This window comes from Anser cygnoides, chromosome 1 (assembly GCF_040182565.1).
Source record: "Anser cygnoides isolate HZ-2024a breed goose chromosome 1, Taihu_goose_T2T_genome, whole genome shotgun sequence".
NCBI classification, from domain to species: Eukaryota; Metazoa; Chordata; class Aves; order Anseriformes; family Anatidae; genus Anser; species Anser cygnoides.
In genome coordinates this window covers 147,814,409-147,842,170 of record NC_089873.1, presented here as the reverse complement: position 1 = coordinate 147,842,170, position 27,762 = coordinate 147,814,409, and the positions used below count along the sequence as shown (strand labels likewise).

General features: G+C 41.9%; 1 protein-coding gene across 3 annotated transcripts in view; it reads left to right on the top strand.

Annotated features, from left to right (window-relative positions):
• The first annotated feature begins 2,180 nt into the window (after positions 1-2,180).
• The window catches only part of TFDP1 (transcription factor Dp-1), a 41,666-nt gene continuing 16,084 nt past the window's right edge, over positions 2,181-27,762 (top strand). The window contains exons 1-4 of one of the 3 annotated variants that reach the window (XM_066990525.1): positions 2,181-2,325; positions 3,737-3,821; positions 16,505-16,571; positions 26,891-26,997. In XM_066990525.1, coding sequence (XP_066846626.1) covers positions 3,810-3,821; positions 16,505-16,571; positions 26,891-26,997 — 186 coding nt within the window. In that variant the 5' untranslated portion in view covers positions 2,181-2,325; positions 3,737-3,809. Of the gene's footprint in view, positions 2,326-2,820; positions 3,051-3,736; positions 3,822-16,504; positions 16,572-26,890; positions 26,998-27,762 lie in introns of those variants that run through there. The other 2 variants (XM_066990526.1, XM_066990524.1) reach the window with 2 other exon arrangements.

The window sequence follows — 27,762 nt, the reverse complement described above, 5'->3', positions numbered from 1 at the left end:
GACAAACTGGGCAATCTGAATGGCCTAGGGACAGCTAGGGACAGAACCTAGGTCAGAGAATGGCAAAACTTTCAAGGTTACAATGCCAAGCTGTATTTTTATTTCCTAAAATAGAGCAGAAATTTGAGAATTAGGGGATACTGCCTCCCAATGAGGCCAAATGTTGACGTGCTTATCAGCTGGTGTGGGGTGTCTGTTTAAGAAGGGAGCTCTGGCAGGTCCCTGTCTGAAAATGGCGCGGCTGCCAGTTCCAGAGCATGTAGGTCAAAATGCATCCATGTGCACGTACTCTGGCGTGTCACAGGTGTCTGATTATCGACTAGATGATCCGAAACACGTTTTTCTCATCTCTCTGTCTGCTGCACAGTTGCACCAAACTGACGCTGTTTGAAGTTGTGATCTGTTCTCCTTTTCAAGCACACTTAAAATGAGGAGACAGGCCACAGAAAAAAAAAAAAAAGAAAAAAAGAAAAACCAAAAACCTGCAAACAGTCTTTCACCACTACAAACATAAAGGAAGTCCTAAAGCTCCAAAAAGCCTTAGAGAGACCAAGAGAAGAGGAATGCTTAGAGAGCACAGAAATGCTGAAGATTTTTTCCACTGGTGCAACACAGTGAGATTACAGGACAAGTGTAAATAGAGGAATTTGAGTAATTGAACAAGGTGGTCTTCAATCACTGTTTCTTTACCAACTGGGGTCAAAAAAGACTTGATTCTTGTGTTTGCAGAGCTGTGAAGTTTGCAGAAGCAGTGGTATGAGGTTCGCATTTTGTCCTTTGTTATTGCTCCTTTGTTCTAAAAGGCTAGTATTGTTTTCTTAGTCCCTACAAATCACAGTCATTAATGAATCATTTTCTCATCTTTCTATTTGTAAGAAGATTCTGTCCATTTTCCTCTGCACTAGAGAGGCTACAAGTCTTCAACCTGAGAGTTTCCAAAAATGATAGTAGTCTCAGAGGTAAAACATAACACATTGGAGGAAAGGTCTTATAACTTTGCACTGACATTTAACTACCTTTCTAAAAACAGGTTTTTTTTTTTTTGTTTTTTTTTTTTTTTTTTGTAGTCCTTTCTTTGCCCTGAGACAAACATACCCCACTGTCTGTTGAGGGTGCCGTCCTGCAACCTGCAGGAGCCTCTGGGATACTGGAACAAATTTTCTCAAAAAAAAATAATGTAAAAAAGGGAGGTTGTAGTCAGAGACTTGAGATACAGAAACAGTTTAAGTACACAGGCTCAGTGTGTATATATATGGCTTGGAGGGTGGACAGCATTAACAGGAGGAGATGCTGCCTTTTGGGAAGCATTTTTTCTGCAGCTACCGTAAGGTGCTTAATGTTACTTGGGTGGGAAGTTGTGGGGAGCTGGGGGTCGGCCTCTTCTCACAGGTAACTAGTGATAGGACTAGAGGGAATGGCCTCAAGTTGTGCCAGGGGAGGTTCAGGTTGGAAATGAGGAGACATTTCTTCTCAGAAAGAGCAGTCAGGCATTGGGACGGGTTGCCCAGGGAGGTGGTGGCGTCACCGTCCCTGGGGGTGTTCAAGGAGAGGTTGGACGTGGTGCTCAGGGACATGGTTTAGTGGGTGACATTGGTGGTAGGGGGGTGGTTGGACCAGGTGATTGAGCTGGGGCCGGGGCAGTTGGGGGAGCAGGGCACTGACGGAGGGGCCGGCCGGGCTGTGGTACCCGGGGCAGACGTGTAGTGAGGAGATGCTGTGCCTGAGACGCCCTGAGGAGCGGGTGGATAGTGATGAGGTGACACATCTCCCTCAAAAAGAAGTAAATAAGGCAGGAAGGCATCCAAACGTGCATCTCCAGTCATGAAACCCATCTCCCCCCGTGTCCGGGGCTGGGCGTTTCTGGTGTTTGCACAGCGGCTGCCCGGGCACTGATCCCGACCGGCCTCCCCCAGGCGCCACCAGCTCTGGGTCAGGGACGAGCCTCGCGTGTCCCTCCCCCCCCGCCCCCCGCCCCCCCGGCCGTTAGGGCAGCCCCCGGGCCGCCGCCGCTTTTCCCGCCCTCCGCGCGCGCCGCCGCCCACGTGCCACCGCCACCACCACCAGCAGCAGCAGCAGCAGCAGCAGCAGCAGCAGTGCATGCAGCGCACGCAGCGCCTGCAGCGCCCCAGCAGCTTCCCGCGCGGCGCGGGGCGGGGCGGGGCGGCGGGGAAAGGCGCGAAAAGCGGCGCGCATGCTCGCTGCCCTCCCTCGTGCCCGCGGAGGGAGGGGCGGGCGGCCCGGAGCGCTCCGCGTGTGCCCGTGCAAGGCACGCTACACCCCCGTGACGTCAGCGCGCAGCGTCACGCCGGTGGGACGCACAAAAGTGTAAGTTTCAATCCCCCCCCCCCCCCCCCCCTCTCCGTTCAACCGTCGCCGCCACGGCCGTTGGGCTAACGGGCGATAATAATAAAAATAATAAAAATAATTTAAAATAAGGGAAAAACGGCGGCGGGGAGGGGGAGGGGGGGTTATTAACGCCCCCCCCCCCTCCCTCCCCTCCCCTCCCAACCGTCGGCGGGGCCGCGCAGGTGTGCGAGGGCCGCGGGCGAGCCCACGGCTGTGTGAGGGGGGGGGCACCGAGCCGTGACGGGGCCGTCGCAGCCCGCACCGGGACCCCCGCCCCTCACCCCGCACGGCCCCGGGGGGGGGGTGCGGGACGGCCCCCGGTGGGGTCCCCGCGGCAGCCGTTGGGGGCGGTTGCGACCGTTGAGCGCGCGCCCGTGCGGTGTCGCACCCCCCCCCCCCCCCCTCACCCCCCCCACCCCGTCAGGGAGCGTTGGTGCCGGCTCCCTCCGCCCCTGCCCCCTCCCGCCGGGGCCCGCGCGCGCGCCGCCGCCGCACATGTGCAGTGGGGAGCGTCCGCTGCAGCGCGGCGGGTGCTGGGGTGCTGCTGCTGCTGGTAGTACTGCTGCTGGTAGTACTGCTGCTGCTGGTAGTGCTGCTGCTAGTGGTCGTGGTGGTGGTGGTGGTGGTGCCGCTGCCGCTCCGGGTCCCTGGCTGGGGGCGGCGGCGGGGGATGGAGCCGGCGCTCTCCGCCTTCGGCCGCTCAGGTGGGTAAAGGGAGGATGGGGAGAGCCGGGGGGGTGCCCTCGCACGGTGTGTGTCCCCCCCCCCCCCCGCCTCCCTCCCCTTCTCGGTGCCCCCCAGGCGATGCGGGCGGCCCCTGGCTGCCGTAGGGAGGAGGAGGAGGAGGAGGGAGGCGCGGGGAGCAGGGCTAAGCCCGGGTGGTGAGGCCCTGGGCGGGGGGCGCGGAGGGGGAGGGAGGGAAGGAGGGGAACGGGGGGGGGGGGGGTGTCTGCCTGAGGCGCTGCCAGCCTCTGCCGCCCGCTGCGAGGAGGAGGAGGAGGAGGTTGCGGTGGGGGGGTGCTGAAGGCCCCTCGGGGGGAGTCGTCGTCGTCTCTCCCCCCCCCCCCCCCCCCCCGAGGCCTGCTTGCGCCCGCTGCCGCGAACGGGGGTGGGGAGGAGGCGGCCGAGGGAGCGCTGCCCCCGCTGGGATCGGCCGGGGGAAGGGCGCCCCGCCAGGGCGACTCCCAAAGGCAGCGCGCCCCACGTGTCAGATCGGCCCGGGGGGCTTAGGGGCCGGCCGGTGGTGGCACAAAACTTTCTCCTCCTCAAAACGCTTCTTTATTACCGAAGCAGAACGTGTTTGGGGGTAGGCGCTAATTTAAATGGGGAGGAAAAAACTTTTCCCTCCTCTTGTTTTTTAGAGCTGATGTTGGCTTTTCTTGCTTTATAGAAAATAGCATCATTGTCTCCGTGTCCTGCAGCCATCAAGATTTTAAGAGGATTGATTTCTAGTCTTTGGTAACATGGCAAAAGATGTAAGTATATTTATAGCACGTCACATGTAGCAGCATAGCAAATAGCATGTTTTGCTTTTGTTTTTATTAACAGAAGCAAAACAGGTCATGCTTTATAATAGCTGACATCAGTGAATATGCGAAACTTTCTGTGCATTGCACATCAAGCCTGTGCACATCTATGTTTCCCTCTAGATGTAGCAACATAAAACCAGCTTCAGATCTGCAGCTATTTTCTCAGAGTAATGTTAAGAATTCGCTATCCCCATAAAAGCACTTGGGTCATTGGCATTAGGTATATTCATGTTGAACACTAAAACAAGTTGGGGTTCAGAATACCCCAGAACATTGTGTTTGGGTGTTGGGGTTGTCGTTGACCACTGTTCTGTTGTTACTTGTTGACAAAAGTCACAACATGAGTGTCGCTGCTGGCTAGTGTTGCCTTTCTACTGCTGGATGGGACATCATATATTCAGGGCAGGGAAGTCTCCACGCGTGTTCACCATTTCTTCTCCATCTACCAAAAGATGCCAATTAGTGTCAGTAAGAACAGGCTTTGGGGACTTTCATCATTGACTTTCATTACCACTCACTTCAAGATTAGCGGCTTTGATTCTGTGGCCTGCCTCCTGAACCATGCTTGATCTTTACCCATTCCAGTATTTTTTTAAACTGTTTAAACAGGTTCTGCTTTTAAGGTGTAGTTTGTTAATACCTAAGACAACTGGGCTTTCACATTTCCCTATCGAAAAAGAGACAAGATATTATTCCATATTCAAATTAGAATATATCTCCACTTAGTTTAAAAACAAAAACAAAAGCAAACAAGCTGAAATTCTTAAACAGCAGGGTGTGATCTATTGTGAAGTGGTGTAGCTTTCACGGAGTGAGAATTACCATGAAATAGTGATTGTTTTAAAACATTAATCTTGTAGAGAATTTTCGTAGTTCAGAGGCAACTGAAAAATATCTTAGTTTGCAGAAACGCAACCAGAAATACGTAGTCACTCAAAGCTTGCTTGTAAAAGATAAGGGTGGCCAAGTGTGGCACAGATAGCAGAGTTCAGGGAATGAAAGGCCACATGAGCGGGAAGAAAATGAAAGAGGAGTGGTGGAACAGGAGATGAAATTGCAGCAGTTCAAAGTAATGGGTACATTTGTTTAATACCGCCATTTGGAGGAGAGATCAGCTACGTGAAGAAGTACCGGCACCTGGAAATACAGATGAAGGTCCTAGAAAGTCTGTGGGAGCATAATGAGAGTAAGACATTTAAGGAAGAACCTCATTTTTGAAAGATCTAGCTTATTCTACAAAGGAGAATGGTTAAGGGACGAATAACATACGTGGTTATAAACTTCAGAAATGGAAGAAGATGGTAGAGATGGGAACAAAAAGCTGTTTTCAGCGTCTTCTAAGAGTAGAACTTGAGCTGCATATGGAAAAGTGATAATCTAGGTCAGGTTGTAGGTAAAACTTTAAGTGTTTTTGAGCGCTGGAACAGGGTAGGTAGAGAGTATGAAACCTTGAAGGATTGTCTAACCTGTTCTTAAAAACCTCTGCACATATATATAATCCTGCCTCAGGGAAGAAAGATGAACTGCTTACCTTGTTGTGGATTATTGCATGCCCACCATTACACGACGTCTAAAATGTATAATGAATGCTGGGAAATTTTAAATTTCCAGTCTGATGATGGGCTGCCTTAGGTTTCATTTAATGCCAGAAAATAAAGGTGCTAATTGGTGCTAATACATATTTTTGGTCTTTAGAAGGGAAAAGAACAATAATTCTCTCTTTTTTTTTTTTGTCCCAAGTCCCAGTTCTTTCCCTAGTGAAACAGTGGAATTAATCGTGATAGAGAAAGTACTACTAAGTATCTGGATAGTAAGTCTGTAAGACCTGCTCTACTGTAAATTTAAACGTTTTGACCTGGAAATACTGCTGTGATTAACGGCCTGTGGTTCTGCTGTGTCACCTATCGAGTGCAGTCGCTGACTGTAAGATGCCGTGGCGAAGAAGATGGCACAGTTGATGAATGCCCCCACCCCTTCCTTCCTTTTTTTGTCATCAGGGCTGAAATGGCTAAACTGTGGTAAGGACGGGTTGTGCTGCTCATACCCAAAGTCTGGGCTTCAGGTGGCATTTACGTGGCCAAGCGCGCCTCGGTGTGCGGCAGCCAGCGGGCGCAGGCTCGGGGTGCGTGCCACGCTCGCTCTGTGCTGCTGGGTCCTGTGCCTGCTCTGGGGCCTGGTGAAACAGGCAGCCCCGCCAAAGAGGAAGGTGTGGAGCCAGGGCTCCGCTAGATAACGCGCCTCTACTTAACCCCTCCTCCCACCTGCTACAAGAAAAGAAGGGTTTCTTTTCCTTCGGTTGCTCGCTTCCAGCTTTTCTGCTGAAGCCTCTTTATAAAAGCTGCCGCTTGAGATAGCTGTTTGAAAAGTTATGTGCCTGTAAAAGATGGCAGGCTGAGACTTCATTGGAGAATTGAACAAAAGGGGAGCTCGATGGAGAATGCTGGCAAACCCAAGAAAATGGTTTTTAAAAGGATTAAGTAATTACAAAAGTACTGATCAGGTAAGCTGGCAAGATAATGCTTACTAGATATTTGACCAAAGTCTAAATTCTGTTAAATATTACTTTAAAACGTATCCCTCTAATGCTCTTCAGAGTGTACAATAAAGAGAAAATAAGCAACGAAGCATTGATTTCTGGCAAAATACTTTGATTTCCTCTGCCAGGGTCAGGAATCTATTTGGGGGGGGAAGGGAAAGCACCTTAATTAAGAGTCTGTAGGTTGAGCTTAAGAGCATAATTGAGACTAATCTTATAGCTGGATACAGTGACAGATAATAACATAAATAGAGAAATACCAGCTTGTGAGGGTTGAAGTACTTGTGGGTATGCCAAATCTTATTTTTTGGAGAACTGTTACATAAAGAGTAGGAGATCTAGAAAGCAATCAATGTAGAAGGAAAAAGAAGGAGCAAACACATTTTCCAGTGGGGTCTGGTAATAGCAATAAGCGTAGCCGTTTTAGGTGAGCGTTATGTGGAGCTGAGAATCAGTTCGACCAGAACCAGGCAGACTGGCCATGGAATACCACGTTCAGTTTAGAAGAGCTTAGTTACTAGAAAGACTTGACTTTTTTTTAATGCAATTTAAAGAAACAGTGGGGAAAAAAACATGCATAGATGAGGGAACACTGGTTGCAGTATCTTAAGAACATGTGCACCATGGAAGCAGGATTGTTCCTCTGCTCGTCAGAGGCAGAATGACCGCTTGTGTTCAGTTGAGGTCAGTAGAGTTGGGCACAGTTTGACGGGTACGCTTGCACCGCGTACATCTTTGAGAGCAGTGGACAACAGCGTATGGGAAGTTTCTTGGTCTGAGACAGAGGTAGTCATTGTGCGCAGAGCATCTCCAGAAACTCCAGCTTAGCCACATCCTCCTCCTGGATAATGTGTCATTCTCTAAGTCTTTGTCGAGTCTCCTGTAAACTCTTCCACTACTTTTACAGATGTGGCACCTTGCAGGCAGGAGGAGCCAAATGAAAATACCAAGGTCCTCAGCTGACTTGTGCTGCTCACGGGATTCACGGCGTAGTTTGGTGGGGGGTGGAGTTCCCTGAGTGAAACGGGGACCTGTCCATCCCTGGCATGCTTAAAGCCAGGCAGGATGCAGAGTCAATAGAAGGAGCTGGAATTACTTTAGAAAGTGAGTATATTTGGTAGCTTAATTTTTTGTCTTCCAGCTCCCAGCATGACTGTTCTTGTGTTCAGTCACATATTAGAATCACCTGAAAATTCAGATGATGCACTTTCTAGTATCAGTTGGTTAGTATACCCTCCACCGCTCAATTAACAGCTTCTGTACTGCAGCTGAAGATCCAGCTTGTGGTATGACCCTGGTTCTCCTTCTGCTTACTTCTTTTGCAAGTGAACTGTGTTGAGGCCCCATCAAGCAGCCACGAAGAGAAGCTTGTGGTTCTTTTCCTTACAACCCGTTACACAATGGAGGAGAAGAAGCAGGAGTCACTTTCAGGCACTGGAGCTATTAGGAAGGATAGTCCAATGCACGGTATTACAGCCACGTGGGAATAAAAACGGGGCTAGACAAAAGGAATGAGTAGGGTTCCTTCTGAAGTTGGAAATTGCATGCATTGAAATACATTAATTACATAAATAAATACTCTATATGTAGTGGCAGGTGCTTATGATTGTTTCCGTTATTCACCTTCATTGCATGGACTGTTTCCAGTCATAAAAAAGAATTAAAAAACGTTAATGAGGAATGTACAGTTGAAAACTAATTTGGTGTTTCACAATCTTTTTGAAGTGACATGCCAGCGGTACCCTTCAGAACTTCTCACGGGTTGAAATATCTTTCTTGAGAGCTGTTCATCTGGAAGGCTCACAAATGTTACTGTTTCATAAGTTGCATACAGTGGCAATGGTTTGGGGACCACTGGTTCTAAAATCATTTTTTTTTAAGTTTGTTTTATTCTACTGCCATCTTCTTCTTTAATTCCTTTCTAAGGGATTTTTCTCTGAATCTCTAGTTTGCATAAAGCGTACTGTCTGTCTTCAGTGTTTAATGGTGCCTTTATTAATGTCTTTGAATACCAGATACAGCCCATGTATCTAACTTTGCAAAGGAAACCCCGTGCACATGTGTAAATCCCAAAGATAGTGGAGGAAGTTCTGCTGGCGCAAAGTTCAGCACCTTGTCTAACATCACTGTTTCAGAGCTCTAGAGATACAGGGATTATGGTGGATGGCTTATTTTAATTGGGTATTCAGAATACGTTTGGGCATGTGATTTCATCTAATGAATTTATTTTACAGTATTACTTAAATATTCTTTAAGCAAAAGATATATAAAACAAAAAACAAAAGGCAAAACCAGAAGACAGCAAACTGTAATTTCTTAGAGCAGCCTTACTTGATAGGTCAATGGGTGTGCTAAATCTGGGGAAAGATCTGTAGGTCTTTGCTTCTCTACCAGTAGTTTTGCAGGAACATCCTGAAAGTTGAACTTTTGGTTGCTTTCATGTGGAACTAGTACATCACCCTTTTGAGCAAGTCTTCATGGTAAGAGAAGGTTACATTTGGGATAGATTTATAAAAAGATCCTGATGGAATTAGGAAATAGATTGAGGGTCTTTTTTACATGATGCACTCTGAATATCTAGAAAGTATTGAAAACCTTTCAAAACATTTTGCAGATTTCCTTTTTAAAATATCAGCATGTGTTTCTCCTTTTATGATTGTTTTTGGTTATGTACTGGGAATTGCAGTGAGACAGCTTAGATAAATTAAACCTTGAGTGGATCTCAAGTGGTTTGTGCACCTTTTTTGATACCGTTATGGTTCAGTGACTTCTCGGTACCTTCATTTATTTCTGTTTGACTTTAGTCAGTTCTGACACGTACAGAAGTTGGTAAACTGAAGATGAAGTAATATGAAATCAGGTCTTATTAAAAAAAAAAAAGGCGTCTCAGTCTAGGATTTCATATGCTGTTAGAATGTTTTAAAATAGGCCTTGCTGAAGAACACTGAAGGAAAATGATCTTTAAGCTTTCCTTTCTGCATTGTAACCGCACAATAAGAGTATCTCTTGCTTTCCTTGTTAGTTTGTATTTATTAAACAGAAAATAGCAACTCTGAAGCTACCTATCACCTTGCTATATTATTTGCGGAAATAAATTATTTTGCTATAGCCTTTTAAGTGTTTAGCTTCTTTATTAATTGTATGTGTAGTTAATAGTAGTGGCTTTCTATATTTATTTATTTGTTACATTACTGAATAAATACACTGTGCTGACATCTTCACAAGCTAAACAGAAATGCCAGCTTTTAAGAGTTAAGTTACACTATGGACTAGTGTTTGTATTTCCTTGCTTGGATATCACTTAATGGAGATTAATTGTGGATAATTGAAAGTGGGAGGGAAAAATGGGCCGATCTTTGCTGAACATTCTCAAAGTTTTTCTCAGTGAACGAACACCTTGATCCTAAAGGTTGACCGTGGTCTGTGTCCCCCAGAAGCCTGCTAGCTACTTGTCTAGTTACACTACAGCTGCTAAGCCTCCCTGTATCGCAGTAGTGGCTACACAGACTTAGGAGGAAATAATGTGGGCTGCTGTAGCCTTTCAATACACTGGTAGGGAACTTGGTGAGGCAAATGGCTTTGGAACGAGTCTTGCTCAATGTGACTTGTTGAATTCTGATGTGTTCAGGTGCTATTGAACAAACTGCTGTGAAAGATTTGGTTTGGTTGGAATACCAGAAGTCTGTTAAGGTCAAATCTAGAATGGCACTGGGAGCTAGCTGTGGCAATGGCAGCAGCTGCTGCCTCTTTGTGTATGATACCGTGGACAGGAGGACACAACTTGGGATTTTCTTTGCTGATCAGTTTGTGGTGGAAATGGCAAACCATGGCTTTGGTCATACCCTAGGAATCCTGTGTTCAGTATTACTTACAGCTTTGCAGTTAGTTCTGGGGCTCCAGCTTTAACATATGGACGGATTGTATCACTTGGGCAATTCATTATCGTAAGAAACAATCCAGTATAATAATTTTAACTCCTTTAGTATATTTGATCTGTGTGGCTACTTAGACTGGACCACTATTTGACTCTCTTCAAAATGAATTCTTCATTTAATCTTTGCTGAATTCTAGGCATGTTACTCTGTTTAGAAAAACAGCCAAAAAAAAAAGCTAATGGTCCTGACATAGTCCACAACTGAGACTCCCTCAGGTGTCATTCTGTCTGTGGTCAGGGTTCAGCGTGTGTGTAGTACCAGTGGGGCATGTATTCAGAGCAGAGATCGACAGTGCTTAATTCAGCTGCTAACCTGTTTAATTTTTATTAATCTTCATGGTTTTCTGTGTGATCCAGGTCTTTCAATGTATAGCATTTTGACTATGCCTTGCATAGGTTAAGGTGCTAATAATTCAGTTTACTCTTTGGGAAGCTTATTTCTACTGTATAGGTCATTGCCAAGTAGTTAACAAGCACATTTATCTTCCTGGTGCTGCTGTGAGTTGAGGATGTGGTATGATAACTGTCGCTGATGCAGGCTGCTCAGAGGCAGTGAAGTAACACATCTGAGAATTTTGCAGGATCAGATTCCCGCAGCCTGACTTTAAAAGTTCTCTTGTGTTACTTCGTACATTGAGGCATAGTTCTCACTTCATTTGCAAAATGAAATTCAAATGTTTTAAATTTAAGAACCTTCTTTCCTTTCCTGCAGTCCTCTACTGTATTTCTTGATTGTCTTTTAATTTCTGTGGAAAAAAAATGAATTGGCTGTCCCATAAAACTAGGCTCCTGATCTGATATGATGATTCATTCCCATAGCGTGCTTGCTCTGGTCCCTGAATGAGATGAGAGTCCGATGGGAAAAACAGCGTATGATCATCTTGTTACGAGTAACATCTGCATGTGGGTAGAGGGGAGAGAAAAAGTGAAGTTGTTTAAGCAGCGTTATTCCTGATCATAAGTTTTCTCCATCTCGTAGCCGTGCTAATTTTCCACTCTGTGTGTGTGTTGCTTCCTCATAATAAAATAAGGTGACCTCCCCCCCCACATTGTCATTAAAGTGGCACATAGTAAAATTGCGTGGCAATTTTCCATTTATTTTTTCCATTTATTGCCTGCTCTTAAACAGGCAGATCCCAGGGACTGTCATTCTGTGGTGGTCATCTAGGTGCAGTTTGTGCCAGAGGCGTGTGTTTTTACTAGTTGACTTTGCAAGTGCCTGCAGACAGCAGAGGCATCCTCCTCATGAGTTTGACAAGCTCTGGGAGGAAATGTACTCTAATGGGAATGCTTTTCCTTTCCAATTTCTCCATTCCCTAGTTTTGTCTTTACTGCAATGCTGAGTGCCAGCTTATTTACCCTTTCAGTCATAGCTTAATTTGGCATAGGAAGGTGAAAATACCTTCCCAATTCCCATGTTGTTCCTTTCTCTGCATGGGATCCAAACTCCTGGTCCTGTTAAAACTCTCTTTTAGGTTCTCATGAGTTGTGTTTCCTGTACTTCTTCAGAGACTCCCAGTTTCTCTAACCTCCACACCTCATCTGTCATCTTCCATGTGATTTTCTAGCTCATTTTCTGTTTCTTCCCCCACCAGTGCCAATGTTGTCTGTTTATTTCTCTGTCCCATTCTGACTCCTGTTCTTTAACCAATGTTGTGTATTTTGACCTAAATCTAATGTTTTGTTGTCACACCCAGTCCTGTGCCTCATTCTAGGGATCTTAATCTGCAGTTAGCAACTTAAAACTTTCTGAGAAATACCTTTTGGCAAATGCTTGTTTCTGTTTATCTCAACTGTTTTTTTCCCCCTCTTCTTTCAGTTTTCTCACAGAGCATACTTAAAAACACAAAGAATGCTTAAAATTGGGCTCGCTTACTTAGGAGCAAGATAGAAAAGGTATTTCTGTGGCACAAAAGCAGCTTTCTGTTCCCTGTATTTGCTTATCTCAGTGTAGTGGGGGTGACCTTACTCTCAGGTTAAGCCTGACAGACATAGGACATGTACTTGTTCAGTCTCATTTGAGTCAAGCTTCTATACCTGGTCATGCTTTTATAGGTTCCCAGTCCTTCTGTCTATGTTCTGCTTGACACTTTTCTGTAGTTTAAAGATGTAGCAAATAATTTTATGCAAGTTTTTTATAAAGAAATAGAGTTGCAAGTCTAGAAAGCTGGGGAAGAAACCTAATTTTCATTGGAAGGGTGTTAAGTTTCTAGTGCATTACTTCAGAGATCACAAATATTAGCTAGTTAGTAAGATATTGAACTCTAAAAAGTCTCTGCAGTTCTAGGAAATTTTGTTTCAGGTTTACTTTCGTCCCAGCAAAAAGCTTATTTCCCAATTGACTGACTTCCAGTTTTTCAACTTTTACTTAGAAACAAAACAAAAATAGAATTCCCATTCCATTCGCCTGCTGGTGGCCAAACCTAACTTGGTGATATGTTTAGCTCTTCACTTGTTCAGAACTTCTAAGGAACAGAAAACAATGTGATATGATAGATCCTAGGTGGTAGCTGAGGTCTCTATTCAAACTTAGCATCCACAGTTAAAATTAGCAGCTTTGCTGATTTATCCAGTGATCTTTAACCTCCCACCTGTGTTCTCCACCAAGGAGGAGATAAAAGTTTTTGCTCAGAACTCAAGTCATTACAGATAAATGCTATGTGGAGCACGAAAAGCTCTTTTTATTACGTAATTGTTCATTTTGTTGAAATGTGAAAAGCAGAAAGGGTAATATACCTGTTACCCGTTTCAGAAAGTAAAGGTTTCTTTGTGTAGCTTACAGAAGGATACACAGCCAACATCTCTTTGAAGAGGAAAGCAACCCCAAATTGTGAAGTTACAGACGATTAATAAAGCCTTTGGAATCAAATGTTAAGATCATGATATCATTTCAAGCAGCCCTGATGTTATCATTAAAGGAAGTTATGCATCTTGAAGTTGAGAATCATGGGAAGAAGAAAATGGAGAAAAAAAAAAGTTATCAGGTGGAAAACAAAATCAAAATACCTTGATACAAGTACCTTGGTAAGGCCTGAAAACTAAGTGTATTTTCCCATCAGCAAAGGCTTAAACACTGCTTGGCAGAAGGTTACTTTTTTATTGGAGAAAACAAACAAATACTCAAATGCTACTTTTGCTCATCGTGAATTCATGACTGTGAAATACCTAAGGGGAGCTGTGGTCACATTTTCCTCTGAGTTCTATTTTCTTGCTTTCTTTAGAGCACTGCTCTGTGCTAAATGGTTATGGAGGAGTAATCATGGATTCTCTTCCAAAATAACCCACCTTGAAAAATAGTGGAAATTTCTGTGAATTATGCACTGAGAGATTTTTGCCCAGCAGTTCTATTTTAGAGCAAAGATACTGTATCTTGGTATGGGATGGAAGTTTTGCTTTTCAGTTCTGTATCTCCAAAAGCTAGTGACTTTGAAGAGACTTAAATAGTGATAAATTTTACTAATCAAGAATCAAATGATGTAACCAGAATCATGAAATGCATACTGAGCCTAGAGTAGCAGGATTTCACTAGAAATGAAATCAAGTTTCATTATGGATATTAGCAGCTGGGGGTGCTATTCATTACGGGATTTGACAGTGTTCTTTCCAAGCAGTTTTCTTGGAGCCTGTCCTAGGCACACACTCAGGAGTCGAACGTTTCCAGCCATGTAGCTGCCAGAACTGCAAGCACCTGGTGTGCAAGGTGGAGCAGCCATAACTGCTGTAGTCCTCATCAGCTTGCTGGTGGTTCTTCAGTGATTGCTGTTCTCTGGTTTCTCCCAAATTGTATTCTATTGTTGATTGAAATGCGGTGTTTTTCCCAAATGTTTCCCAGTTTGTCAGTGACTTGCATAATTTCAGTCACACAAGCATGCTCCCCAGGCTATGTGGCACTAACCTGACCCTGTGTAATGCTAGGTTGCGTTTCTAGAGTTGAACATGGGTTTTGGTAGTTTTTCATGGTATATCTTAATTATGTAGAAGGAAACATGAAGCTTATTTGATGATTTGATACTACAGTGTGTTGGTTGGCTAAGGATAAAATGAATTAATAGAAATGGTTATATTGGAGATCATTCTAGTTTAGAGAAAAAAAGGGGGGACTGAAGAATAATTGATTACCCAATTACCTAATTTGCTAATTATTGAAATACCTATTTCAGCAGTGACTTGCTTTTAGTACTTGAATTTGCTGAGTAAGCTCACCACTTAAACATTTGGACCATCACTATAACTGACAAGCAAGCTCAGTGCAAGTTTGCTTTTGCATATTAAACTGATGAATGGATTTAATAATTCAAAAGCTTTAAATTCATCTGCTTCTATCATGAGAGACATTACAGATCAAACCAGCCGTTTTCTGGGTGTTCTGCCAATCACAAACTCAATGTAATGAGTTTTTATATTGTCTTATATTTTTATGTTGTCTTTCCATTCTCATTGGTATGTTTTGGATTCTCATGGACAAGAGAAATGGCAGGAGTCCTAGGACTACAAACCTCTTCTTTCTGGTGTTGAACAGAAACTGAAGGATTGCATTTTAGAAATGTGATGACAACAAGGCTGCGCTTCCTGTGTGGTTTAACACGCTGGTTGTGAAACAGAGGTGGAATTGGGAGTATAATGTAACACTCTAAAATTTGGCTTCATCTTCAACGCTCCAGTGTTCTAGAAGGTCCTATTGCCTATATTGGTCCTATAGAATCTATAGAGTGCGTTTCTAGTGACATCTTTGCACGTGATATGATTTCAGGTGGATTAGTACCATCTTTCTTTGACGGAGCAGCTTGTGGCTTGCTTGATGTCAGCTCTGGTGCCTGGGAATAGGGCAGCAGAACTGCCTTTGAATCCCTGCTGTGGGCAAGGTGGAGAACAGGCAGTGTTTGTATAATAGAAAGTTGTTGCTGTTTCATTAAAACCAGGCTATTTCATTATTTAGGGGTGGGGGGAGGGAAGGTTTTGAGAAAGGAGGACAAATGCTACAGGCTCTTAATTTTACCCATCACTTCCATTACCTCCTCATTTAAGTTTCCTCTGTGTCACCAGGTCCTCATCTCTGCCATGCTATTAGAGGTCACTGCTCTTTATGCTTCCCTTCACAAAATTTCTCCTCTTCTCACTTCCCAGCCTGTCCCCAGTGCTCTGTCTTTTTTCACTTTCTTCCTTTCATTGAGGAGAGAAGATTGTAGAAAGTTTCCCATTTTGTAAAGTTGCATCTTAAGGATTCATTGCTGTCATACACCTGGATAGTAACAGCACCACAGCATCCTCTAGTGGCTCGCTTGGTTTGCTGAACTTCTGGCAAATTGCAGGCAGGACTCTTCAGGTAGGCTTTTATGGGGAAACCTGTGCTACTGACAGCAGACCACATACTTGTCTCTTGAAGATGTGCAGTAGCCTGGAAGTACAGGCTATGCACAAAATACAGCTAGGGACTTTTCACCCTCTGAACACCACTTGCTGAACTCTGGTAAGTACAAATGTTGACTTTGTTGCTGTTTTTTCTAAATGGTTACAGTCTGTTTGTCCTGTGTTCATTATTCTTTCAGGGCTGTTTTGTCTGGAGATAACAAGGAATTGTGGTTTCATGTGTTTTCTATCCAGTGTTACCTTTTAAATTTCTACTATGAGCTTTCTCAAAGGATGATGATTACTTGATACACTTGTATGTAATCCTTCATTTAAGAGCTCTGCAGTCTGATCCTTAAAGAAAAAAGTGAAAAGCTCAAGGTGTTTCTTTTTAATGCCATTTTCCTGGTTAAAATATCTTAAGGTGCTCTTAACCACCTACATTGTCTCTGCTATAATGTTGCTAACAGGGTAAAAGTTCCTACATAGCAAAAGGTGTAGTCACAGACGGCAGTGGTTCTAATTAGGGGGGTGTTCAGCTGTCTCTTAAGACAGTGCATATATGCTGTTAGGGCACAAAATAGCAAGGTAGGTGTAAACCGATTTTTTTGCTTGCTTTTTAAGAATATGTATTTATAAAAATCAACAGATTTTTAAAGTTGGGAAATACTGTGCCACAAACAGTGCAGTTAGTGGCAGATTTGTGAGGAACTGAGTAGTGGCAGCAGAGTCTTCTGGTGTGATTGCTTCCATCTTTAACAATAAAAGGCTATCGGTGTTTGTACATGTAATAAAAGTTACTTTCTTTAATAGGCTGGACTAATTGAAGCCAATGGAGAGCTTAAGGTGTTTATAGACCAAAACCTAAGTCCTGGAAAAGGTAAGAACACAATTTTAGTAAGACTGTTTCTTGATTTTTAGTTGTTATGCTTATTACTGGCTTTAAACTACTTTCTTAGCATAGCTTTGTAAAGCTTTTCTCAAGTTATGTCTTATGTACTCAGCAAACAAACTGTAGATTTTGTTATGGTTTATAATTGTCTATAAACCGAGTACAAAGTTCAGTTGTGGTTTTACTGTCATTCCATATGTGGTCTTCTCGTTAGTATAGCTATGTTTAAGTATAAAGGCCACAATGGCCTAAAACAGCTTTTGGGGCAGTATGCTCTAGCAATGGAAAAAAAACGCAGGGGTGTAACAGTTTAAAATGGGCTATGACAGGTTTTTATGGTAGCGCATCCATTAGCACCTATCTGAAATAGTACCTTGAACAGAACTGTTTTGGACTTGCTGATAGTGGCTGTGCTTGTATGATAGTGTGATGTAATCAAGCAATTTTATAAAATGTGGGCTACAACACTTCAATTTGATATGTAAGCTCAAAAAACTAAGAGTATCTAAATGTTTGGAGAGTTGTGTGTGCTGTATGTTACAATTAGTATAACTGGGGGGAAAAAACAGCATGCTAAGTTCCAGCGCCTGCAGTTCTAGACAGTTAAATAGAATCTTTTCTAAATTGATTATGCTAAGTATCAAAATCAGATTTTTCTTCCCTGTATTCTTATGGGAAGGCTGTGTCCATAGTGAGACTCTGAACTATTTTCTGACTTCCAGTTAAGTATATTTTTGCCAGTTTATGCATTTTGCTGGTGGCAGTGTTATTTTTTCAGCTTAAGTTTTCTCCAGTGCGTTTGTGTTCTTTATTAAGAACAATTGTATGTCCTAAGTCTTTAGTTTGACAAGCCATCTAGCCATTGTTTTGTAGATTTCACATCAGATGGGCTCTTTGTCCATATAGTCAGTCTTTGAGCCTGTTTTAGTGCTTTTTATCAACCTACCTGAACACAAGTATCCAAAATTGTGTATATGATTCCAAGTGAAGTAAGTGTTGGTCATACTTTTACGGAGGTGTCATTTTTTTCTGTGCAACTTCATGTTTATGGTTACATTCATCTAAGGGTAGATTTTGGTGGGCTGACCATTTTCCTTCGTTGCTTCCAAATGCTGCTAAGTCTGGTTTACTCCTGTGTGACAGATGGCATGCTTTGGTAAGTTGTATTAAGTAGGGAGAAATGTATTAGGTTTGACTCGCTGCTTCTTGTCTGATGTTCTCATAAACCTTAGTGTTGACAAGTCCATTGACTTCATGCATTGTTGGATTACCCCCGTCCCCTCAGATTAACCTGTAGTCTAGTTCAGGGGAATTTAGGTCTAGTCTTCTATGTCCTGTTCCTGCAAACCCATATCACTTCACAACTCACAGAACTTCTTCTAATTTGTCAGAGCTGATTTAACTAACAACTTCTGTTTTTAAAGCATGATCTGACTTCATTTATGAGGAGAAAATAGTTTAAAAATCACAACATCTGTTTTGCATAAAGCATGTGATTTTGAGTAAATTGTCATGGAGATAAAACACCATTCTAGAAAATGCTTCAAAGATGTCTTTCTTGCTTTAAATGCATCTTTAGTGTGCAATAAGAGCTATCAGTGGAAATGAGCTGGAAGCTTGTGTATTCAGAAGTAGCTGGGTGTAAATTCACTTACATTAGTGGAATGTATTTCCATTAATGGAGTGCAGCACCTCATTTAGCCCCCTAAAAAACAGCGTGCCATCAAGTGGCTCAAGCAAGGTGCAAGTTTTCCTTTGTATTAGGATGATGCTATTAGCTCTGCTCACTTGAAGATTCTCTCTCCACTTCTGTTCCTTCTCCACTGAGAATTTATTCTGGAAGGCAAGTTCTCAAAGCTGAATCTTGGAAAAGTGTCAGTGGAGTGATACATCAATTACATCAACTTGATATGAGGCCATATTGATTCCCAGATCTCATGAAAGTTTCAGAAAATGTACCATTTAGTTTTTTCTTCTTGATACAAATGTATTTGTAATAAATTTCTCTAGTATTCAAGTATTTGTCAATCTGTCAGTGAAGAAGTATTGATAATGCAGGTTTCCAGTACATTTGGCTCCAGGGAGGTTCTGATGGAAAGATCTATGTTCTCCTGGAAGTCCTGTGTTTTTTTGTTTTTTTTTGAGAGGAGGTGAGGTATGAAATTGCATCTTAGTGCGGCTTTCCTGTTACGTGCCAGGTCTGCTGAGCTTGTAGCCTGGTAGGGTTAAAGTGGCACAATTCCATGGGTTTGGCGTAGAGTGTTTGGTTTGGCACAAGGTTTTGGTGTACTCGGTAACCAGGAAGGTGGTTTTCTGGTATAACCCTCTCCGGGAGAGAAGCAGCAATGTAATGTGCAGAGAGTGTCTGAGAAGGGAAGAAGAGAATATGTAAACATGTTTGTTTTGGGAAATCCTGAACAACGCCAGGTGCTTTAAAAGTGCAGCTTTGCTAGAGTCTGCTAATGATTTGACACGCAGCCAAAGGTAGTGGTGTATCCAGATGTCCTTTCACTGATAAGCTAATAAAGCTATATGGTTTTATATCTGCTGTTTGCCCTGTGCTGTTGTACTGTCAGCTTGTGACATTGTGGAGGAACGATAAATCCCATTGGACCCAGATGCAAGTTTCCTTGGCTCATACCAAAGTACCCAGTTGCATTTTTCTCCCTGAGGCCTCAATTGCTAAGAACACCACAGAGGGCCTGTTCCATCGCTTGTTACCCTGTACTTGGGAATGGGATTTGCATAAGCTGTTCATAATTTGAGGGTTTATTGAGATTAATTTGTAACCAGAAACAATGTTTATGAAAATTTAAAACATCAAGTGAAGAAATAGTGTGATTTATAGCTCTATCCCTCCTTCTGGCAATAATAAAAAGGAGGAATTCCTTTATTCAAGACAAAATTAAAAGAGCAGTTTAATCGTGGAGTAAGTTTCCAAAGTGACTCGATTGTAATTGCTTGCTTCTTGCAGGCAAGATATGAGGCAAGGATAATCTCATCTGGATGCTTAACTTGTTATTTTAGTTTGTTTCCATTCTGGGATTATTACTGTTACCATACTTCTTTTAATCTAGTTTTGTTAATTACTGGATTTGTTTTGTAGTAGGAACCCAGCTAATTGTTCAACCCTGAAATGCTCAAATTCACCCTGTATGTTGACTTCAACTGATAATTATAATCAGAATTCATTTTGAGGGTTAGAAGATAATGTATGTGTTGGAGGAATGGAAAAAACTTTTAATAGGAACTGAACCAGTAAAGCTTCCTCATAAGTCTGTGTATTCTAAAAAATTAATTGCTGATGAACTTTATAGACTTAGAAAATTTGCTTTTCCAGGAGGTTGCATTTTGAAGAAAAGTACTGCACTCTGGTCCTTGTTGTTACAGTCAGATTAGAGTTGGTATTTAAGTAGGGCACTGTTCAGTTCTAATCCTGCCCCATACTTGAGAGGATATTTGGTGAAAGAAAATACCTGGTTGAGTGGAAGGGAAAGGAGAGCCAACGGTATTTAGTGTTGTATTGAAATTAAAGCTCTTAGGTTAACTTCAAAATTAATCAAAAAGAGAACTTGGATCATCTATCATGCCAGTAGGTGGCATTATTGGTATGCAACCAGAAGATACTTGTAAAGATGTCTTCCTTTTGTCTCCTACACCTTAAAATAAGATTTCACATTATATAGGCGTAAAGAACTTGAGTTTTGTTCTCATTTCAGATTTGGTAATTGAACAAAATTAAAGTTGTCAAATATGTAAATTTTTGAGGTGTATTTAAACTCTTTTATTTCAACACTGTCTAGAACGTTGTCTTGTGCTTTTAATTTAAATGACTAGAAGCTTTCGCAATGTTATGTTATTGTATCTAAATCGAGAGATCAAGCTCTTCCTGGTTTTTGACAATGTTTAGAGTTGTTCCTCTGGAACGAAAGCAGACACCTATTTCAGAGCCTGTGATTCACCTTTCAGCAAACATATGCCTGAACATCGGTTATGAAATGCCAGGGCATTACAGCAGCACAGACAATTCCAAACGATTGTTATTGTCTAAAGTCACAGTCGGGAAATAAAACTGTTGCTGCCAATAGGAAGGATATCTTAAAAAGTCTAGAAAGACTTGTAAAGTCTAAGAGTAGACCACAGTTTATCTGAACAGACTTGGAAAGACTCGTTTGTAGTATGTGGAGTGAAGTATTATTAGTCATATCTAAGGATGGCAAGAATTAGCTAAAAGTCTAAGTCGATGTAAGAAATCACTTAAGCACTCAGTAATACTGTGGTATTACATCAGGGGAGATTGATGTCTTTGTAAAAGTATTCAAGGCTGCTGTGTAAGCATGTTGTCTTAACGTGATGGTGCAATTTGCTCAATAAGCAAAGATATTCTTACTTGGCTTGGCACACAACTGGAGTCAGTCATCTGTGTGTTGTCAAAGCTTACGGGAGGTTGATAGGCTCAGAAGTAGTTCAATGCTAATTTTCAAAAAAATATATAATTAGTCATAATGTGTCTGTGGTGTTTGTGAGAGAGAAGTTACAAACTGCAGCTTTCCAGGAATGGGGACTGAGGAATCAGCTCCCAGGATCTAATTGTCACCTCTGTGGTCTCCCCCAGATCTTCTAAGTACGCTCTTTGCACATATTCTGAGCAGATTGTGCAGTTGATTACTAGTTTGCTTTTTAAGCTTTTTTTGTTTATTCTAAGCTGATGGTTTGGTGGACAGGTTTGAAGCTGGAATTAGCTTTGTATTTGCTTTACCAAATGGTGACAGTAAGGAATTCTGTTAGCTGTTGATGTAGAACTTCTTTTTTTTTCCCCTCCTGTTTCTTTTCTAACAAAAGAAAAAAAAATCCACAAACAGAAGATGCCCAAACTGTTTCTACAACATTTTCCGAATATTTCTCATAGCTTTCATGTAATCCTATATCAAGCATTCGCATCTTTAGTAGTGGTTCTCTGGCTATGTAAATTCTATTCCTATTTATTTTTAATTCCAAACATAAGGAATGTTCCAGATGACACTTGGTCTTCTCAGAAGTGGTAGTCACAATGGGATCTTGTGTCAGTTACACTTCCTGAAATCATCTGGTTCATGGAAAGTCTCACGGGTCTTTTTTGCTCTCTTCAACTCATATTCTCTTAGTTGTGAGTTTTATCAGGTTATTGATAGTAGTGTTGTCTTTTCAAAAGCATAAGTCATGTGTGACTTGTATTGAGGATGGTTTAATAATGCTGCTACCTTCAAGTTGCATAGATGTCCTTAAGCTAGATTCAACTGCTCTGTTAAAACCATCAGTTTTAAAGAGGATTGAAACAAGAGTTTGTGGAGTTCGTAAGAGCAGTTAAAAGCAGTTGTACTGCAAAATGTCATCTGCAAGGTTAATTTGCTTTAGACCTTTCTTAAAATAACTCTTTGCTCAACTCCTAACCTTCAATCATGTAGAGTATTTACTTACAAACGGGTCTGCTGAACAGAGTTTGAGACTGTTGCAGGAAATGGTAGGAATTACTTTGAATCCAGACAAACCACTCTCTTCTTACTCCATGCCTTCTTTTTTCGGCCTGGGATAATTCAGTTTCAGAATTCCGCCACATACAATATTGCTTCCACTGACAAGACTTAACTTTGTTAGAAGTTTTATCCTTCATTATCAGGAAACAAGCTTGTTTTTTCAGTTGATTTCTGTTGTTGCATCACTCCTATTGCGTGCTCTTTCTCAGGTAAAGAAGACATAAAGACTGGTTGCATCAGCAAATGGTATGGTGCCTAGATTGAGTGGGATTTCTGTTCCCGAGGCGAGGAGTGCTTCAGCCCAAACACTTTGACACGAAACACCACATTCAGAGTCACTACTGTTACATGAACTGGAGCAGTCAGTGCTCAGAGAGATCTATTGCCTTGTCTGCAGAGGGCATTCTTTTGTCTTAGATGTACTGTCTCTTTTTCTGTGACATCTCAAATTATTTAAAGTGTTCATAATTATACGTACCACCACTCTGCTAAAATTCTGCAGGAGATTCTTTATTCTTGGTAAAATTCTTGGGTTTGTTCTCATATACTGGTAAGGGCATATGAAACAGTTCAAGAGTTCTACCCTGATTGAACTCAGTAACCAAAGCAGGCTATTTAACACATTTTCTGTATGCAGAAGACACTTACCTGTCTACAAAGACTTCCAGGTGAATATTTTATTTTTCTGTTAAAGTGTGCTACTGCTTTTGCTGTTCAAGTTTTATATGACATCGCTCTTTGATCCCATCTCTATCTTTATCTTCTGTTTGGAGACATTCTGGAGCTTTACAGTAAAGAAGTTCTACTTTCATTGTGGTTTACTGATTGGTAAGCTGCTAAGAGTTTTCTTCTGAACTGGCAGTACTTGGGAGGCTGAGAATTCAGGTAGTAGTATTGTCCTTCAGAGTGTGTGTGTGTACATATATATATATATATATGTAGTGCTTTAGCTGGCCTTTTACCATGTTTTTTGAAGTCTTTAGTTCTTTAGAAGAAAAAAATGCAAGGAACTAGCTGTATTCATATGTTTGTTTTGAAAAGGAAGAAGAGTTGGTGCCAGGAAACTGTTTGCAAACTTGCGGTTTTAATTTTTACATGCTGCAGTGCACACTGTATCTTGGCAATAAAGTACAAGATTATCTGGATGGCAGTGATTGCTGTAAAAGTAACAGTAATTAACAAATGATTAGTAAAATTCCTTTGAGAAACTGAGCTGTCAGTCACTTGCAAAGCTAAGTTAATAACATTATTTCTGCTTGTATACTTAAAAACAGTTTTCACTCCACACACACACTGAAATCAGAGTATTATGAGCCTTTGGAAAAAAAAATGCAGTGAGATGCTAGAACAACTTCTGCAAGTCAGGTAGATGAGAAAGTAGGATGCATGAAGCAGAGATAAATTGAAAAAATTGTTTTAAAAAAAACTCATTTTTTTCCTTTAATTGAGCAGTTTTGCTTTCCTGTTTAATATGCTCTCTTTTATGGGTGGACTTTGCCTTTGCTTAGAACAGAGGTGTGTTGCTGTTCTTCCAGTTCCGTTTGCATTTCCTTGCCAATCAGTTTGTGCGTACAGACAGCCGTACCTTGCTGTTTCTGTACAGAGACGGGTTGGTTCAGTGGCATGTATTAATGCTGGCACAGTGCCACAGAAAATGCTAATGTAATTAAAAACTTTAAAGAAGCATAACGTATACCTTCCCCTTCATGCAGATGATGTAGTTGCAAGATAACTATTTGTATTCCTAGAATTATATGAATAATATAAGGAGGCTGGAGGCCATCTAATCTAGCCTTAGATCAAAACAGGGGCGACTTCAAAGCACAGAGCCTTGAGTAGTTGAAATTTTTATATATCTCCAGGGAACTTCCTAGGCAACCTGTTCCTGTGCTTTGCCATTTTCATTGTGACTTTTTCCCCCTTGTATTTAGCTGGAATTTGCTGTGTGCAGCAACTTGAGACTTGCCTCTCTTCCTTCTGCTGTGTCATCTCTGTAGCTCCCCATTTGCTATTTGAAGGCAGTGATCAGATGCCACAGACAGACCTCTTGTCCTGTCTTAATCCATCCTACGGGATGAACACACCAAGCTCCCTCAGCTTCTCCTTGTACATCATAAGCTCCAGTACCCTGACTGTGTTGGCAGCTTTACGCTGAACTCTCCTGTTTGTGAATCCTCTTGCACTGTGGCCCCAAAGTTGAACAGGGTAATCCAGATGCAGCTTAGAGTGCAGGCACAGAAGAGACTAATCACTTCTTTTGACCCTGGTGATCTCTTCTAAATGCAGGCCAGTGTGCTGTTAAGCCTTCATTAGCACAGAGGTACGTTTTGGACTCAATTCAGCCTCCTGTCCACCAGGACCCCCTTGGGTCCATTTCTGCAGAGCTAACCACTTGACTCTTCACGTCTGCTGTTGCGTGGAGTTGTACTGGACTGTTACAAGTGCATTTGTATTTGTCTTTGCTGACTGCTTAAATGGAAACAACATGATAGCATAAAGAATTGCTTTGGTTTTGAACACATCAGGAGAGCAAAGTGTGTGTGTGTGTCTGTAGAGTTGACAGATGATGAAGATGCTTCGGGAGCATCTCATGGCAAGACTGTTGTTTATGAAGTTATCTCACTGTAGCAGAAGTACTTCTGGCATGCTTGGAATAATCTTGTCACGTGCAAGTAATATCCTACCAGGATAGGAAGGGACATACCTTGCACTGATTCTTGGCGGGCTTGAACTGCAGATGAGGAAGTCGGTGTTCTGTTCAGGAGATGAGCTGAGAGCATAACAGAGAAGAGTATTAGTAGGCATGGATAAATGTGATACTGGGCAGGAGTTAACATGTTTTTCTCTAGAAGGAGGGGAAAAGGGAAGTTAGGAAGTTACGTCTTTTCAAAGTCAAGCTTTGAAAGAATCAACAAATGTATGGATAAGGGATATCTAATCAGTGTGATGTCCTTGGATTTCTTGAAAGCAACAGCAAAAAAACATTATCAAGGTCCTTAATTGGCCTGTTAAAGAAACTAAGGTGTCAGAGAATGGGACAGTCATCTCATGGATTAATAATTGATGAAAACTAAACCAGATAAAATGAGGAACCCTAGTGAGCTCTTCACACTCAGGAAAGTTATTAAAGTCATTGTAGGCTATATTATGAAAACATGAAATCAGTGTCTGCTGGGGAACAAGCAAATTACATTTTCAGAATTATTTGGGAAGGAATAGGGAGTAAAATAAATGTTATACAATAACATGTCATTCATTTGTCATGAATAATGTGTCTGTCCCATTCAAAAATAAATCTCAAAGGGTAGGAGACCTAGAAAGTGTACAGGCAACAAGAACCATCAAAGGTAAGGAAAAGGCTCTGTAAAATGAGAGATCAAATAGATAAGGGGACTTAACTTGGAGCAGTTGCAGCTCTTAAGCTGGAAGTCGAATCTTCAGTTTGCTTTCATGTTTTTCAAGCAATGAGAAGGTTTAAAAAAAAAAAAGCGCACTGATGAGTAGCTGAGCAAAGATACACAAGCGGTACTAGTCAAAGTAGTTTATTCTGGTTTACTGCATTCTGCAAAGAGGAAGGCCAAAAAAATAAAAAAGGCAGCAATAGTGATGGCTCTACTTGAAGGAAGAGAAAGGCGTAACAGCCTTCCTTGTGTGACAGGCTAGATACCTGCTGACTCTGAAGGAGCATTCAAAAGTTGGAAGAATGATGGGCTACAGCATCCTATGCTTGCGTGGGGCTCAGAATAACTCTTGAGTGAAGCTGTCAGTTTGTCATGGTGTAGTAATGGCAGCTGGGAAATACAGGCCTTTCGGAAAGGAGGGACTTAAGACTCCAACTTTGTGTTGACTACCTGCACGTGTGAGAGGGATGGAGGGCATCAAGGACTGGTTAGGGACCTTCCTGATGCAGCTATTGCAGTAATTATTTTCTCTGCATTGGATAAAGGGAAAAAGAAGAGGAATGAGAATTCTGCCATGCCCTTCTGACAGGGAAGGAGCTGTCAAACCTCTCACCTTATTTGCCCCATGATTCTTTTTCAGTCCTTGTTGCTTATTTATTTAAAGACTGGTATGGAGCATTAAGTCACTACGGATACCTGGCATAGAATTTTTGTAGTTGAACTTTTGTCTTATGTGGCTTAAGGCTTAACCATCAACAGTGACTATGGATGGCTTGTGAACAGGAAGAGAGCAGCTTTCCCTGCAGGGTCGGTCTACTGTGTTGCGTGTGTTTTGCTAAGTACTGGTTTCTTGTGTGCTTCAGTTCTTTAATTCCCTTCAGCTGGAAGAGGGTACCTAAAAGAAAGAGGAAGGTTGGGAATACTCTCTTGGAAAAGCCTGTGCTAACCAAATACAGTATCTTGTAGACCAGCATGCCTCAGAAGAGTCTGTTGTATGCTGGGGAATTGGACATAGTTTTGGGGTGGTGTGGGAAAAGGTTTCAACAGCCACAAAGGAAAGAGGGTAGATGAGGAGGGTAATACGCCTTCTATCAGATACCAGTTAGCTCTGCTACTGTGCTTTGAGAGAAAAAATAGAGTATGAGGAGTTAAAACATGCTCATACTAGATCGCTGAGCTGTAAGGTCACACAGGAGGAAGCTTAAGACAACATACTAAAAATCTTTTAAGAATCTTTTTTTCTTCAGATGCATAAACACTACGTTTATGTTGGCTCTCTGTGAAGCTCAGAGCTAGTTTCTGTTAATATGCATTGGTAATATTTCTGAAACTGCAGTTGCTAAAATAATACAATGTGGCTGACCTGAAGATTTGTACTTGTATTTGTTTTTAGGAGTTGTTTCTCTATTGGCTGTACATCCCTCTACAGTAAATACACTCGGAAAGCAGCTCCTGCCAAAAACATTTGGACAGTCTAATGTCAACATTACACAACAAGTGGTAAGGAGACTTTGCATTTTTTTTCTTATTGATTACACATACTGTAAATCTGAGTTGTAGATTGATATTCAGCATCACTTGTCATGTGCAGATTGTCTAAATGTTTCTAATTTTAATGGACTTACTACATTAGAACAAATGTGCTTTTGCAGAAAGAAATGCAAAGATGACTGTCAAATCAACATACCTGAATATTCAGGTGGCTTTATCTTTCATTAATGTTGCCACTTCTAATCAGTGGTTCTTCCAGATTCTGTAATGGAGACATGTAAATTTAATTCCATTAGCACATTTTTACTGAGATTGAAGTCAGATGGAACAAACTTGAAAGCTATACTACATTTTTTAATGCTAATGCTGATTTTAGATATCCTTTTGCCTAAATGCTTGCTTTTGCTCTGTGTGAGGTATGTGAAATTAGAGGACTCAAAGAATCTAATAATGCAGTAGATAATACATAGGTTGTGAGAAGTCATTTCTATATTGATCAAAATTGAGATCAACTGAGAGCTGGTCTCAGTTCATCTTCTGGAAAGCTACTGTAAGGTATAAACATTTGGAATTTAATTTCTTGTATTTGGGTTTCTTCTTGATACAAGTTTACCATCTCCCTTGCCCAACTCTAAGCTCTAGGGAGTGTCTGATAACTGAGGTTGCCTGAATCTATAAACTGTGTCACTTTAACTGCACAGATGTTGTGGAAAGTCCACTCCCTCTGCAATTACCAGTCTATCTGTATAATTGCTTATTGACTATACTTCAAAA